The sequence below is a fragment of the Oryctolagus cuniculus genome, chromosome 5 (genome assembly GCF_051225735.1).
Source record: "Oryctolagus cuniculus isolate XC-2025 breed Fujian yellow rabbit chromosome 5, ASM5122573v1, whole genome shotgun sequence".
NCBI classification, from domain to species: domain Eukaryota; kingdom Metazoa; phylum Chordata; class Mammalia; order Lagomorpha; family Leporidae; genus Oryctolagus; species Oryctolagus cuniculus.
In genome coordinates, this window is record NC_142871.1 from 103,799,500 (window position 1) to 103,814,697 (window position 15,198).

At 38.2% G+C, this 15,198-nt stretch overlaps 1 protein-coding gene across 8 annotated transcripts in view; it reads right to left on the bottom strand.

The window, feature by feature from the left end:
- ADGRB3 (adhesion G protein-coupled receptor B3) overlaps positions 1-15,198 on the bottom strand; it is an 857,936-nt gene that overhangs the window by 455,025 nt on the left and 387,713 nt on the right. For all 8 annotated transcript variants that reach the window (XM_017345224.4, XM_002714524.6, XM_089333072.1 and 5 more), the window contains one exon: positions 11,613-11,807. In XM_017345224.4, the coding sequence (XP_017200713.1) occupies positions 11,613-11,807 (195 nt within the window). The remainder of the gene's footprint in view (positions 1-11,612; positions 11,808-15,198) is intronic.

Below are 15,198 nucleotides of genomic sequence, written 5' to 3' on the forward strand. Positions count from 1 at the left end.
TGATGACCTGTTCTTTCCACTGGGATCTAAATCGCAAAGATCTTGCATTTAGGTTTTTTTTTTTTCCCCAGAGTGTTTTGGCTTTCCATGCCTGAAATACTCTCATGGGCTTTTCAGCCGGATCCGCATGCCTTAAGGGCTGATTCTGAGGCCAGAGTGCTGTTTAGGACATCTGCCACTCTATGGGTCTGCTGTGTATCTCGCTTCCCATGTTGGATCATTCTCTCCATTTTTTATTCTATCAGCTAGTATTTGCAGACACTAGTCTTGTTTATGTGATCCCTTTGGTTCTTAGTCCTATCATTACCATCAATTGTGAAAGAAATTGATCACTGGGACTAGTGAGATGGCATTGGTACATGCCACTTTGATGGGATTGAATTGGAATCCCCTGGTATGTTTCTAACTCTCCAGTTTGAGGTAAGTCAGCTTGAGCATGTCCCGAATTGCACATCTCCTCCCTCTCTTATTCCCACTCTTATATTTAACAGTGATCACTTTTCAATTAAGTTTCAGCACTTAAGAAGAATTGTGTATTGATTACAGTATTCAACCAAAAGTATTAAGTAGAACAAACAAACAAAAATACTAAGAGGGATAACATTTCAAGTTGCTCATCAACAGTCAGGGTGAGGGCTGATCAAGTCACCGTTTCTCATAGTGTTCATTTCACTTTAACAGGTTTCCTTTTTGGTGCTCAGTTAGTTGTCACCTATCAAGGAGAACAAGTGGTATTTGTCCCTTTGGGATTGGCTTATTTCACTCAACATAATGTTTTCCAAATTCCTAACAGGGATCACTTTTCAGTAAAATTTAAACACCTAAGAATAATTGTGTGTTAATTACAGAGTTCAACCAATGGTACTAGAACAAACAAAAATACTAAGATGGATAAAGTATTACATTGTACATCAACCGTCAGGACAAAAGCTGATCAAGTCACTGTTTCTCAAAGTGTCCATTTCACCTCAACAAGTTTCCCCTTTGGTGCTCAGTTAGTTGTCGCCGATCAGGGAGAACATATGATATTTGTCCCTTTGGGACTGGCTTAATTCACTCAGCATGATGTTTTCCAAATTCCTCCATCTTGTTGCAAATGATCGGGTTTCGTTGTTTTTGACTGCTATATAGTATTCAATAGAGTACATGTCCCATAATTTCTTTATCCAGTCTACTGTTGATGGGCATTTGGGTTGGTGCCAGGTCTTAGCTATTGTGAATTGAGCTGCAATAAACATTAATGTGCAGACAGCTTTTTTGTTTGCCAATTTCATTTCCTTTGGGTAAATTCTAAGGAGTGGTATGGCTGGGTTGAATGGTAGGGTTATATTCAGGTTTCTGAGGAATCTCCAGACTGACTTCCATAGTGGCTTTACCAGTTTGCATTCCCACCAACAGTGGGTTAGTGTCCCTTTTTCCCCACATCCTCTCCAGTAACTATTGTTGGTAGATTTCTGATTGTGAGCCATTCTAACTGGGGTGAGGTGAAACCTCATTGTGGTTTTGATTTGCATTTCCCTGATTGCTAGTGATCTTGAACATTTTTTCATGTGTCTGTTGGCCATTTGGATTTCCTCTTTTATAAAATGTCTATTGAAGTCCTTGGCCCATCTCTTAAGTGGGTTGTTTGTTTTGATCTTGTGGAGTTTCTTGATTTCTTTGTAGATTCTGGTTATCAACTCTTTATCAGTTGCATAGTTTGCAAATATATTTTTCCATTCTGTCGGTTGTCTCTTCATTTTCCTGACTGTTTCTTTTGCAGTACAGAAACTTCTCAATTTGATGCAATCCCAAATGTTAATTTTGGCTTTGACTGCCTTTGCTTCTGGGGTGTTTTCCAAGAAGTCAAAAAAAGAAAGAGAGAGAGAGAGAGAGATATCTACGAAGCCTAATCTGGGAGTGTCACCTTTGGTACACCAAACAGAGCTCTCAGGCCACACCCATCTCAAGCCTCTAAGGCTCCATCAAAAACAGACAGTCCACTTAATCTAGAGTCATAGTATAACAAGAAAAAGCACCACACGGAAGAAACCAAATATCTCCAATATGCCAAATAACAAACGTAAAAACCGAGGTAATAAAAACAAGGAAGTCACTGTGACGCACCCAAATGAAAAAGAAACCCCAATTAAAGATTATGAAAATGATGAGATAGAAAAAATGCAAGAAGCAGACCTCAAAAAATTGATTAGAACATTAAGAAGTTCTCAAAAACAAATTCTTGAACTACAGAAATCCTTCATGGACAAGACAGAAAATCTCTCTCGTGAAAATGAAATATTAAGGAGGAATCAAAATGAAATGAAACTACTAGTACAACAGGAAACTGTGATAGTGATGAGAAATCATAATGAAGTGAACAATTCAATAGATCAAATGAAAAACACATTAGAGAGCCTTACAAACAGAATGGGTGAAGCAGAAGAGAGAATATTGGACTTAGAAGACAGAAAACAGGAAAGGATACAGTCAGACCAAAGAAAAGAAGAGGAAATTAGAAATCTAAAACATATTTTCGAGAATCTTCAGGATACTATTAAAAAACCCAACATTCGGGTTCTAGGAGTTCCTGAAGGCATGGAGAGGAAGAAAGGATTAGAAGGCCTTTTTAGTGAGATATTAGCAGAAAATTTCCCAGGTTTGGAGAAGGACAGAGAAATCCTAGTACAGGAAGCTCACAGAACCCCTAATAAACAAGACCAAAAGAGATCCTCACCACGACACGTTGTAATTAAACTCTCCACAGTGAAACATAAAGAAAAGATCCTAAAATGTGCAAGAGAGGAATGTCAGATTACTCTCAGAGGATCTCCAATCAGACTCACAGCTGACTTCTCATCAGAAACTCTACAAGCTAGGAGGGAATGGCGAGATATAGCCCAGGTACTAAGAGAGAAAAACTGCCAGCCCAGAATATTATATCCTGCAAAGCTATCATTTGTGAATGAAGGTGAAATAAAGACTTTTCATAGCAAACAGAAATTGAAAGAATTTGTTGCCACTTGTCCAGCCCTGCAAAAGATGCTTAAAGATGTGTTGCACATAGAAACACGGTCATCAATATGAAAGAAGGTAAAGGAAGGAAACCTCACAGCAAAAGATCACAGTGAATTCAAAGCATATATTAGAACTTATCTTTGGCAAATGGCAGGGCAAAGTTACCACTTATCATTAGTCACATTGAACATTAATGGCCTGAACTGTCCAGTTAAAAGACACCGACTGGCTGATTGGGTTAAGGAACAAAACCCATCTATTTGCTGCTTACAAGAAACACATCTTTCTAACAAAGATCCATACAGACTGAAAGTGAAAGGCTGGAAAAAGATATACCATGCCAACAGAAATGAAAAAAGAGCGGGCGTAGCCATCTTAATATCGGACAACATAAACTTTACCACAAAAACTGTTAAGAGAGACAAAGAGGGACACTATATAATGATTAAGGGATCAATTCAACAGGAAGATATAACAATTATCAATGTATATGCACCTAATTATAGGGCACCGGTTTATCTAAAAGATTTGTTATGGGACTTAAAGGGAGACTTAGACCCCAATACAATAGTACTGGGGGATTTCAATTCTCCACTCTCAGAAATAGACAGATCAACAGGACAGAAGATCAATAAGGATACAGTAGATTTAAATGACACTATAGCCCAAATGGATCTAACACAAATCTACAGAACTTTCAATCCTACAGCTAAAGATTTTACATTCTTCTCAGCAGTACATGAAACCTTCTCTAGGATTGACCACATACTAGGCCATACAGCAAGTCTCAGCAAATTCAAAAGAATTAGAATCATACCATGCAGCTTCTCAGACCATAAAGGAATGAAGTTGGAAATTAGCAACTCAGGAATCTCTAGAGCATACACAAACACATGGAGATTGAACAACATGCTCCTGAATGAACAATGGGTCATAGAAGAAATTAAAAGAGAAATCAAAAATTTTCTGGAAGTAAATGAGGATAACAGCACAACATACCAAAACTTATGGGATGCAGCAAAAGCAGTGTTAAGAGGAAAGTTTATATCAATAGGTGCCTACATCAAGAAATTGGAAAGGCACCAAATAGATGAGCTTTCAATTCACCTCAAGGATCTAGAAAACCTACAGCAAACCAGACCCAAATCTAGTAGGAGAAGAGAAATAATTCAAATCAGAGAGGAAATCAACAGGATTGAATCCAAAAAAAAACATTACAAAAAATCAGCCAAACGAGGAGCTGGTTTTTTGAAAAAATAAACAAAATTGACACCCCATTGGCCCAACTAACTAAAAAAAGAAGAGAAAAGACCCAAATCAATAAAATCAGAGATGAAAAAGGAAATGTAACAACAGACACCACAGAAATAAAAAGAATCACTAGCAATTACTACAAGGACTTGTATGCCAGCAAACAGGGAAACCTATCAGAAATGGATAGATTCCTGGACACATGCAACCTACCTAAATTGAACCAGGAAGACACAGAAAACCTAAACAGACCCATAACTGAGACAGAAATTGAAACAGTAATAAAGGCCCTCCAAACAAAGAAAAGCCCAGGACCAGATGGATTCACTGCTGAATTCTACCAGACATTTAAAGAAGAACTGACTCCAATTCTTCTCAAACTATTCAGAACAATCGAAAAAGAGGGAGTCCTCCCAAATTCTTTCTTTGAAGCCAGCATCACCTTAATCCCTAAGCCGGAAAAAGATGCAGCATTGAAAGAGAATTACAGACCAATATCCCTGATGAACATAGATGCAAAAATCCTCAATAAAATTCTCGTCAATAGAATGCAACAACACATCAGAAAGATCATCCACCCAGACCAAGTGGTATTTATCCCTGGTATGCAGGGATGGTTTAATGTGCGCAAGACAATCAATGTGATACACCACATTAACGAATTGCAGAAGAAAAACCATATGATTATCTTAATAGACGCCGAGAAACCATTTGATAAAATACAACACCCTTTCATGATGAAAACTCTAAGCAAAGTGGGTATGGAAGCAACATTCCTCAATACAATCAAAGCAATCTATGAAAAACCCACAGCCAACATCCTATTGAATGGGGAAAAGTTGGAAGTATTTCCACTGAGATCTGGTACCAGACAGGGATGCCCATTCTCTTTTTTTTTTTTTAACTTTTATTTAATGAATATAAATTTCCAAAGTACAGCTTATGGATTACAATGACTTCCCCCCCATAACGTCCCTCCCACCCGCAACCCTCCCCTCTCCCACTCCCTCTCCCCTTCTATTCACATCAAGAATTCATTTTCAATTCTCTTTATATACAGAAGATCAGTTTAGCATACATTAAGTAAAGATTTCAACAGTTTGCTCCCACACAGAAACATAAAGTGAAAAATAATAGATGATTTTTTAAATGATGATGAAATCAGATCAGACCTATTGTCATGTTCAATCCCAGTGAGAGTCAAGTTGGGAATTGAGAATTTCTTTTTTTTTTTTTTTTTTACAGAAGATCAGTTTAGTATACATTAAGTAAAGCTTTCAACAGTTTGCACCCCCATAGAAACACAGACTGAAATATACTGTTTGAGTACTAGTTATTGCATTAAGTCTCAATGTACAGAACGCTAAGGACAGAGAGCTTACATGAGGAGTAAGTGCACAGTGACTCCTGTTGTTGACTTTACAAATTGACACTCTTGTTTATGGCCTCAGTAATCTCCCCATGCTTCAGTCATGAGTTTCCAAGACTATGGAAGCCCCTTGAGTTCTCCGACTCTTATCTTGTTTAGACAAGATCATAGTCAAAGTGGAGGTTCTCTCCTCCCTTCAGAGAAAGGTACCTCCTTCTTTGAAGACCTGTTCTTTCCACTGGGATCTCATTCACAGAGATCTTTCATTTAGGTGTTTTTTTTTTTTTTTTTTTTTTTTTTTTTTTTGCCTGAGTGTTTTGGCTTTCCATGCCTGAAATACTCTCATGGGCTTTTCAGCCAGATCGGAATGCCTTTAGGGCTGATTCTGAGGCCAGAGTGCTGTTTAGGACATCCGCCATTCTATGAGTCTGCTGAGTATCTCGCTAGGGATGCCCACTCTCACCACTGCTATTCAATATAGTTCTGGAAGTTCTAGCCAGAGCTATTAGGCAAGAAAAAGAAATTAAAGCGATACAAATTGGGAAGGAAGAACTCAAACTATCCCTCTTTGCAGATGATATGATTCTTTATTTAGGGGACCCAAAGAACTCTACTAAGAGATTATTGGAACTCATAGAAGATTTTGGCAAAGTAGCAGGGTATAAAACCGATGACAAGTTTTTAAACTGTACCCTTTAAGGTAAGTCCATAGGAATATATGAAGAACTATAGAATTTTACAGTAACAAACTTCCTTCTCCTTATCTTATTCCCACTCTTATTTTTTACTGAGATCTATTTTAAAATGAGTTTATATATATACATATATATATGTATGTGTGTATATATATATATATATATATGATTAACTCTATGTTAAGTAAAGAGCTCCAGCCAATAGCATTAAGAAGAAAAAACAAAAACTGTTCCTCAACAATCAAGACAAGGGCTGTTCAAGTCATTGCTTCTCAAAATGTCAATGTTACTTCCACAGATTTCCTTTTAGGTGCTCTATTAGTTATCACAGATCAGGGAGAACATATGGTATTTGTCCCTTTCAGACTGGATTATATCACTAAGTATGATGTTTTCCAGATTAATCCAAGTTGTTGCAAATGACTGGATTTCATTTTTTGTTACCACTGTGTAGCATTCCATAGAGTACATATCCCATGATTTCTTTACCTAGTCTTCTGTTGATGGGCATTTAGGTTGAATGCATTCCATTAGCTATTGTGAATTGAGCTGCAATAAACATGGGGGTGCAGATAATTCTTATTTGCTGATTTCATTTCATTGGGTAAATTCCAACGATTGGGATGGTTGTGTCATATGATAGGTCTGTATTCAGATTTCTGAAGTATCTCCAAAATGTCTTTCATAGTGGTTTTTCCAGCTTACAGTCCCACCAACAGTGGATTAAGGATTTTTTTTTTCCCACATCCTGACTAGAATTTGTTGTTTGTTGATTTCTGTATGAAAGCCATTCTAACTGGGGTGAGGTGAAACCTCACTGAGGTTTTGATTTGCATTTCCCTGATGGCTAGTGATCTTGAACTTTTTTTTTTCATGTTTCTGTTGGCCATTTGGATTTCCTCTTTTGAAAAAATTTCTGTTTAAGTCCTTGGCCCATTTCTTCACTGGGTTGTTTGTTTTGTTGTTGTGGAGTTTCTTGATCTCTTTATATATTCTGGTTATTAATCCTTTATCAGTTACATAGCTTACAAATAATTTCTCCCATTCTGTCATTTTCCTCTTCACTTTCCTGATTGTTTCTTTTTCAGTACAGAAGCTTCTCAATTTAATGTAATCCCATTTGCCAATTTTGGCTTTGACAGCCTGTGCCTCTGAGGTCTTTTTTTTTTTTTTTTTGACAGGCAGAGTGGATAGTGAGAGAGAGAGACAGAGAGAAAAGTCTTCCTTTGCCGTTGGTTCACCCTCCAATGGCCGTGCTGATCTGAAGCCAGGAGCCAGGTGCTTATCCTGGTCTCCCATGTGGGTACAAGACCCAAGTACTTGGGCCATCCTCCACTGCACTCCCGGGCCACAGCAGAGAGCTGGCCTGGAAGAGGGGCAACCGGGACAGAATCCGGCGCCCCGACCGGGACTAGAACCCGGTGTGCTGGCGCTGCAGGTGGAGGATTAGCCTATTGAGCCACAGCGCCGGCCACCTCTGAGGTCTTTTTCAAAAACTTTTTGCCTGTGCCAATATCTTACAGGTTTCTTCATTGGAGATACCATCTAATAACTTTATGGTATCAGGTCATAGATTTAGGTCTTTAACCCATTTTGAATGGATTTTCATGTAAGGTGTAAGGTATAGGTCCTGCTTCATCCTTCTGCATGTAGAAATCCAGTTTTAACAGCACCATTTGTTGAAGAGAATGTCCTTGCTCCAGGTATTGGTTTTAGCTCCTTGGTCCAATATAAGTTTGTTGCAGATGCTTGGATTGATTTCTGGAATTTCTATTCTGTTCCATTGGTTTATCCACCTGTTTCTGTAGGTATACCTGGCTGTTTTGATTATAACTTCCTTGTAGTATGTCGTGAAATCTAGTATTGTGATGCCTCTGGCCTTCTTTTTGTTGTATAAGATTGCTTTAGCTATTGGAGGTCTCCTGTGATTCCATATGAATTTCAACATCATTTTTTCCAGATCTTGAAGAATGTCTTTTGTATTTTGATTAGTATCACACTGAATCTGTAAATTGCTTTCAGAAGAATGGAAATTTTGATGGTATTGATTCTCCCAATCCATGAACATGGAAGATTTTTCCATTGTTTTGCATCTTCTTCTATTTCTGTCTTAATGTTTTGTAATCCTTATCGTAGAAATCTTTGACATCCTTGGTTAAATTTATTTCAAGGTATTTGATTTTTTGTAGCTATTGTGAATGGGTTTCATGTTAGAAGTTCTTTCTCAGCTGTGGCATTGTCTGTGTATATAAAGGCTATTGATTTTTGTGTATTGATTTTATATCCTGCTATTTTACCAAACTCATCTATAAGTTCTAATAGTTTCTTGGTGGAGTCTTTTGGATCCTCTATATATATATTATGTCATCTGTAAATAGGGATAGTTTGACTTCTTCATTCCCAATTTTTATCCCTTAAATTTCTTTTTCTTGCCTGTTGTTAAGACTTTCCACTGCATTTTTTATTTTTCTATTGAATTCTTCATTTCCAAGATTTCATTTTGATTTCTCTTTAAGATCTCAATTTTGTGGGAGAAATTTTCTTTCATGTCATCTATAGATTTCATTAGTTGGTGCACTTGCTTCTGATTACTTCTAAGTAATCCTATGATCAATGTTTTGAATCCCATTTCTAGTATTTCTTCAATCTCATCATTTTCACAATCTAATACTGAAGTGTTGTTTTGTTTTGGGAGCGTCATGTTGTTTTCCTTATTCTTGTTTCTTGAATTGGTGTGTTTGTCATTCATCAGTTGTGGAGATACTCATTGGTTTCTTTGTTTTCTCACTGTGGTGGCTTTTATGTTTGGACTATGTCTGTGTGGATTAAAGAAGTGTCTGCTTTCAGGGAGTACCTAGATGTGTGTGGTGGGTGTGGTCAAGGAGCTCTGCCCAGTGCTCCAGGGTGAAGGGCGTGTCTGAGATGACACACCCAGGTTTGGCATGGTTAATCTCAATCTCTCTCTCTCTCTCTCTTATTCAGAGGGGAAGTTTATTCTTACCTGTTGGTATAGACTCAGCTGAGCTCCTCTCCTTAAAGGAGATCAGTGCCTGGGCGCTAGCCCCAGTGGGTACATTATTCATCCACTCTGCCACAAGAACCACACAAAAGATCTGTGCAGTCCTCAGTGTAAACTCAGATTCCCCAGTAATGTATCTTGCCAGGTAACCAGGGAGCCCTGATCATGTGGAGCCTCCCATGGTGACTGACCAAAGTCCCAGCCACACCCTGATTCCTCCCATGCTGCTGCAGTGTTTTCACAGTCCCGGCACACAAGCCTCCCACATGGGCACCCAGCCCCATCTGTTCTCCCAAGTAAACTCAGGAGTCTCCAGCTGGATGGTTGCCGGGCACAGACATGAGCTGGTACAGCAGTTATGTATGTCCAAAATGGTGCCTGCTCTCTTAGCTTGTTAAAGGATGCCACTTCAGGGTGATCAGGGAGAGTGAAAACATGCCCCCACTTTTTTTTCTCCTCTAGTTTGACAGGTACACTATCCCCCACAGGCCTCTAAGCTGAATTCCCTCTAGGCTCTTCTTGCAGCTTTTTGCCAGTGGCTTGGGCTGCTGCAATCTGGTCTCATCTCACTCTGCAACACTAGTGCGGAAGCTCTTGGCTGCTGGAGTTCTGAGTTGTGTCTTCACCTTCCATGTAGACCTACTGTGTCCCTCCAATTTGTGTAGTTTCCTCTGCTGTTTTCTCCCTAACTTTTCGCTGAGACTGTACTCTTTCCACATTTTTAAAACTATCTACTCCTAGACTAGAGCAGCAAGCTCCTTCCCTACTCCATCATCTTAATCCCTGTTACCTGGTGGTCATTAATGCTTGAACTTCAGCATCTAAAACATAAAGCCCTATACTCTTGAGAGTCAGAGATAATTTAGTGCAGTATCCTGCCTGCTATTTCAACTATAAACACACTGTCTGGGTTTTGGGGGGATTATAATTTACAGTTGTTGGTAAGGACTTCAAATGTTATTTTTAATGTAAATGCTAATAGAATTATTCAGAAATGTGGGAAACGTTATAGTTGGCTTACTTAGAAAACTGTTTCAGTCTTTGTAAGAAAAATAGCATCTTCAAAACGATCAATGGTGTTAATCTCTTCAACTTTCTTAATATATTTTGACAATTACAGTTTTGAAAATGGACATTCTTGGTATTATATAGGTTGTTGCACTAATCTCACAGCAGTTGCTTTCAGCAGTGAAAGCATATATTAGCAATATATGTACTTCTATTCAAATCAGAAAATCAATATCATTTATGAATGATTTCATGATTTCCAAAAGCCTTCTTTTCCTCTTTCCTTCAATAGTTAATTCAAACCAAACCAAACCAAACAAACAAAAACTCTACCAGCACTACCACAACAACAAATAAAAATAATGCCTCCTCCAACTGAAATGCAAATAAAACCTCCAAATGAAGATTAAGCTAAAAAAAAAAGACCCGATCTGGGAGTTTTGCCAACCTCTATTTTAATGAACTTTATGCAGACATACAGGAAGAACATAATGTTGGAAATGCAGAAATCAACTCAACATTCTTGGCAGGAGTGTATGTTAGTCTATAGCACGAAAAGAGTTAATTTAAAATGCAAACTGAGGTTGTACTAAAATGCTTTGTTTGCCTTTCAACAAGCTTTGTTAATAGAAAAGGCAATACTGAAGTTGGGTGAATACTTAAACTTCGTTATGAAACAAATGATATTGCTCTAAAAGTCTTCCATAACAAGAAAAAAAATGCTAGGAGCAGTTATGGAATTCCCTATTATTCAATACAAAACAATTATCTATTTTTCTTATATTTTTAGTCAATGGTCCCTCAAAATTAAATGTTCCCCCCCAATAGCAAACTCCCAACGAAACCTTAAACTCCGTCTTCTTTGTATGTTATAGCTGATGTGCTTTCATTATATTTAATGCACTTTTCATAGTCTCCTATGGTAAGATGATAATATAAAATGTGGGAATAAAATATCCATTACACCACCTTGAATTTTCTATAACACCTTTTATCTGAGGGCTCAAAGCACTTCACACATTCCCATTCAGTTTCTCCTTGAGGTGTGATATGTGCATTTTATGGCTGAGGACACTGAGGGGCAGAATTACCAAGAGAATTGAGGTCATTTCCAGAGTTCACACTAAGCATAACCTGGATATCCCCCACCCCCTCCACTGCCACCTCCTTCTAGGAGTGAATGTTCTCTCTTTCCAGTCCAAGCTGCCTCCAAGATGGAAGCATTGCTAAACACAGATTCCATTTTCACTGATATTTGAATTGCCTCCCTTACCTGGACACCATCAGATGCAGGGATATAACTTGCCCTTTTAAACGTGTCTGTCACATTTCTCAGGATTTCCACAGACATCAGAAGATCTCCTGCATAGAAGTTTTTCCTCTGAGTTAAATCCAACAGTGTCTTGGTTACCTGGGACATTCCATCACCTGCCAGCATTCTCTGTCCCTTAGCAAGGTGCTCTTTAATCTGTGATGGTCAAAGAGGAGAATAAATATCAGAATCTTCATTACTATTTCACTACTTATCTTCATCTAACAACTGTATTTAAAATTGCACAATTATAAAATAGACTTGCAATATTTGGGAGGATTTCACAATTAGAAATTGTGTGTGTCCCACACTCAGGTGGGTAAACATTCATTGATAAAAACTCATGAGTAGATATCTTCTCTCAGGCTTGACAGAGTTGTCTCTTCTGGTTGGAATATATAATTCAACACATTGGGAAAAATGTGTAATAATTTAGGTTTTTAACTGGAGTAAAGTATTTCAAAATACTTTTTTTTTTTTTTTTGACAGGCAGAGTGGACAGAGAGAGAGACAGAGAGAAAGGTCTTCCTTTTACCTTTGGTTCACCCTCCAATGGCCGCTGCTGCCGGCATGCTGCGGCCGGCGCGCTGCAGCCGGTGCATCGCGCTGATCCAAAGCCAGGAGCCAGGTGCTTCTCCTGGTCTCCCATGGGGTGCAGGGCCCAAGCACTTGGGCCATCCTCCACTGCACTCCCGGGCCATAGCAGAGAGCTGGCCTGGAAGAGGGGCAACCGGGACAGAATCCGGCGCCCCAACCAGGACTAGAACCCAGTGTGTTGGCACCGCAAGTGGAGGATTAACCTATTGAGCTGCGGCACCGGCCTCAAAATACTTTTGCATGTGGTAAACATGAGTTCTTTTTTCGTAAGGTATGACCAGAGATGGAGAATAAAAACATTTCAAAATATCCTTGTTTATTAATATGTTGAGCTTAATAACTTTTGCCTTACTTCTAAAAATAAATGTATCATATAGCAGCAAAAAAGTTGTCACAGGAAAATTTTGGTTTAAGAAATTATTTCTAAACTTTAAAAATTTGCTATGACATGATTGAAAGCTAGATGATTATAGATTTATAATTTTAAATAAAAAAAGCAAAAAAAAAAAAACACCTAGAAAATGTTTCTGCTTGGTTGTCAGAAGTAAACAAAACCTTGAGATACAGAAACTAAATTAGATTAATGGCCAGAGAAGTGATTTTAAATTCTCATGTTTACTTATATTACAGTCTGAGGGAAGAAAAACATTTCCTAGGATGCAAAATGGAAAGGAAAGAGAAATAATGACATAGCAAGGATCCATTATAGTTTCACTAAAAGATTAATTTTCTATAAGGCTAATCTTCATCCTTCCATTGTTAAATCTAAGGTAAAATTAACTTAAAAATCATGAAACAGTAAAGAACAAATATACCAGAGAAATATTGAAACAGAAAAATTAAAGGGTAAAAATTGTAATTATCAACTTCCCTCTAAAAAAAGCTAACAAATTCTTTAAAGCAGTCCATCTGAGTTAATCAAAAAGTAAGAATGTTCTGAAGATCATATTTTCCAAAGTGTTATCTTGACATTTCCCATATTTCATTTTTTTATCTATGAAAATGTCCAAATTATATTTTGGTAAAATACACATTTTCAGAGACATACTTTATTTCCTTTGTGTTATGCTTAAGAAATGAATGCAAGCAGTTTATTTCTTCCCATTTTCTTCTTTCATTTTTCTCCATCTCCCTTCAGTGGTAGACATCAACCACAGACTGATCCCTAAATGATGAGCATGCATAAATGATCTAGCCTTTACTTATCTCTTTAGTCTCAGTGCCAGTTGCTATGGAGTGATGTTAGCACATTCAATCATGAAGAGACACAGCTTTGGATAATCATAAGGACACTAATCCTCAGAGTAGGAGCTGTGTTGCTGCAATAATATGTACCACTGCCCTGAAATCCAGCCCCACTACCAAATTACTGATAACTACCTGCAATTTTCTGTTGAGGCCCTGTGTTCCATGGCCTCATGTTTTTGCTTTATTCTACCTTCTTCCCTTTCATTATCTCTTATTTAAAAATCACTCAGATTTAGCTCTTGTTCTTTCTAAATTTCTAAGCAGAGTTAATAATTCCCTTTTGCTGTATCACTTTATACATGCATCCCTCTTATCACAGTGAATAACAATGCCTTGCTACTTTATTTTTCTGCCCCAGAAGTCTTTCTGTATCTTGAAGAGAAGTTTCCTGTCTTATTCACAGCCTAGGCATATAACACAGTAAAATTTTTTTAGAGTGTATTCAGTTGTTATGTCCCAACTATTCCTTTGGGGTGTAATACAACAGAAAGGGTTTTATGGCCTATTGCTTCGGATTTCAGCTTTGCAGATTATTAGTTATATAGGTGAGTACACTGGAGACTCATTTTATCTTGTCTCTTCTAAGATTTGAAAAATACACTTGTATGGGAAAAACATTTGAGAATCATTTTCTTGGGACCAGTGCAGTGGCACAGTAGGTTAAACTGCTGCTTATAGGACTGCCATTTAGAGCTACACCTGCTTTGCTTCTGACCCAGCTTTCCGTTAACGCTTCTGGGAAGGCAGTGGAATCTGGTCCAAGTATGTAGGCCACTAGTATGTTGCTCAACAAGTATGTGGGAAATCAGGATGGAGTTCCTATCTCTTTGTTCAGCCTAACACAGATCTGGCTATTGTGACCATTTGAGAATGAAGCAGCAGATGGAAGATCTTTCTGTCTCTCCTGTTCTCTATGCCAAACTTCCTTGCAAATAAATAAATAGATCCTTAAAAATCATTTTCTTAATTCAAATGAAATCACACAATCAGGAGAGAATTAACAGAAGCTACTACATGTACATAAAAGCATCTTGCCTCACCACAGTCTGAGTACCCTGCGTGATTCCGTCCCTAGAGATTTCTGACATCTTCTTCATTTGTTGTGTTAAGCATTCTGGTCCTATTAAGTACAAGCCAGGCTCAGGGCCTTTCTGCTTGTTTTCCCCTTTGCCTGGACTACATGTTTCCACAGAGATTCATAGGGCTTTTTTGTCACTCAGAGAGATCTTTCTTGACTACCTAACTAAAATTACAGCCTTGTCATTCTCCATCATCATATCCTTACTTCATCGTGCTCAATTTTGCCTGTCCATATTTTGTCTATTTTCTTTACTGATATATTCCAAACATGTAGAGGACTATCTAACTTATAGAGTGAAGGAGCAACTCAAGCTTCTTCTGTTCTCATATTGTTAGGTAATAGGATTAAGTAATGCTCACTTCAAAGCTGTCCTACCTCATAAATGAGGACATTCATTAACTTGGCCCATTGCAAACACTTGTAGCAATAGCATGGGATAAGTAAGCTCCCCAACATAATGAGACAATGCAGCTTCTGGGTTAAAATGTGTCTACTTCAGGGCCGGTGCTGTGGCCTACCAGGTAATGCCACCACTAACAGTGCCGGCATCTCTTATGGGTGCTGATTCAAGTCCCGGCTGCTCCACTTTGGATCCAGCTCCCTGCTAATGCACCTGAGGAA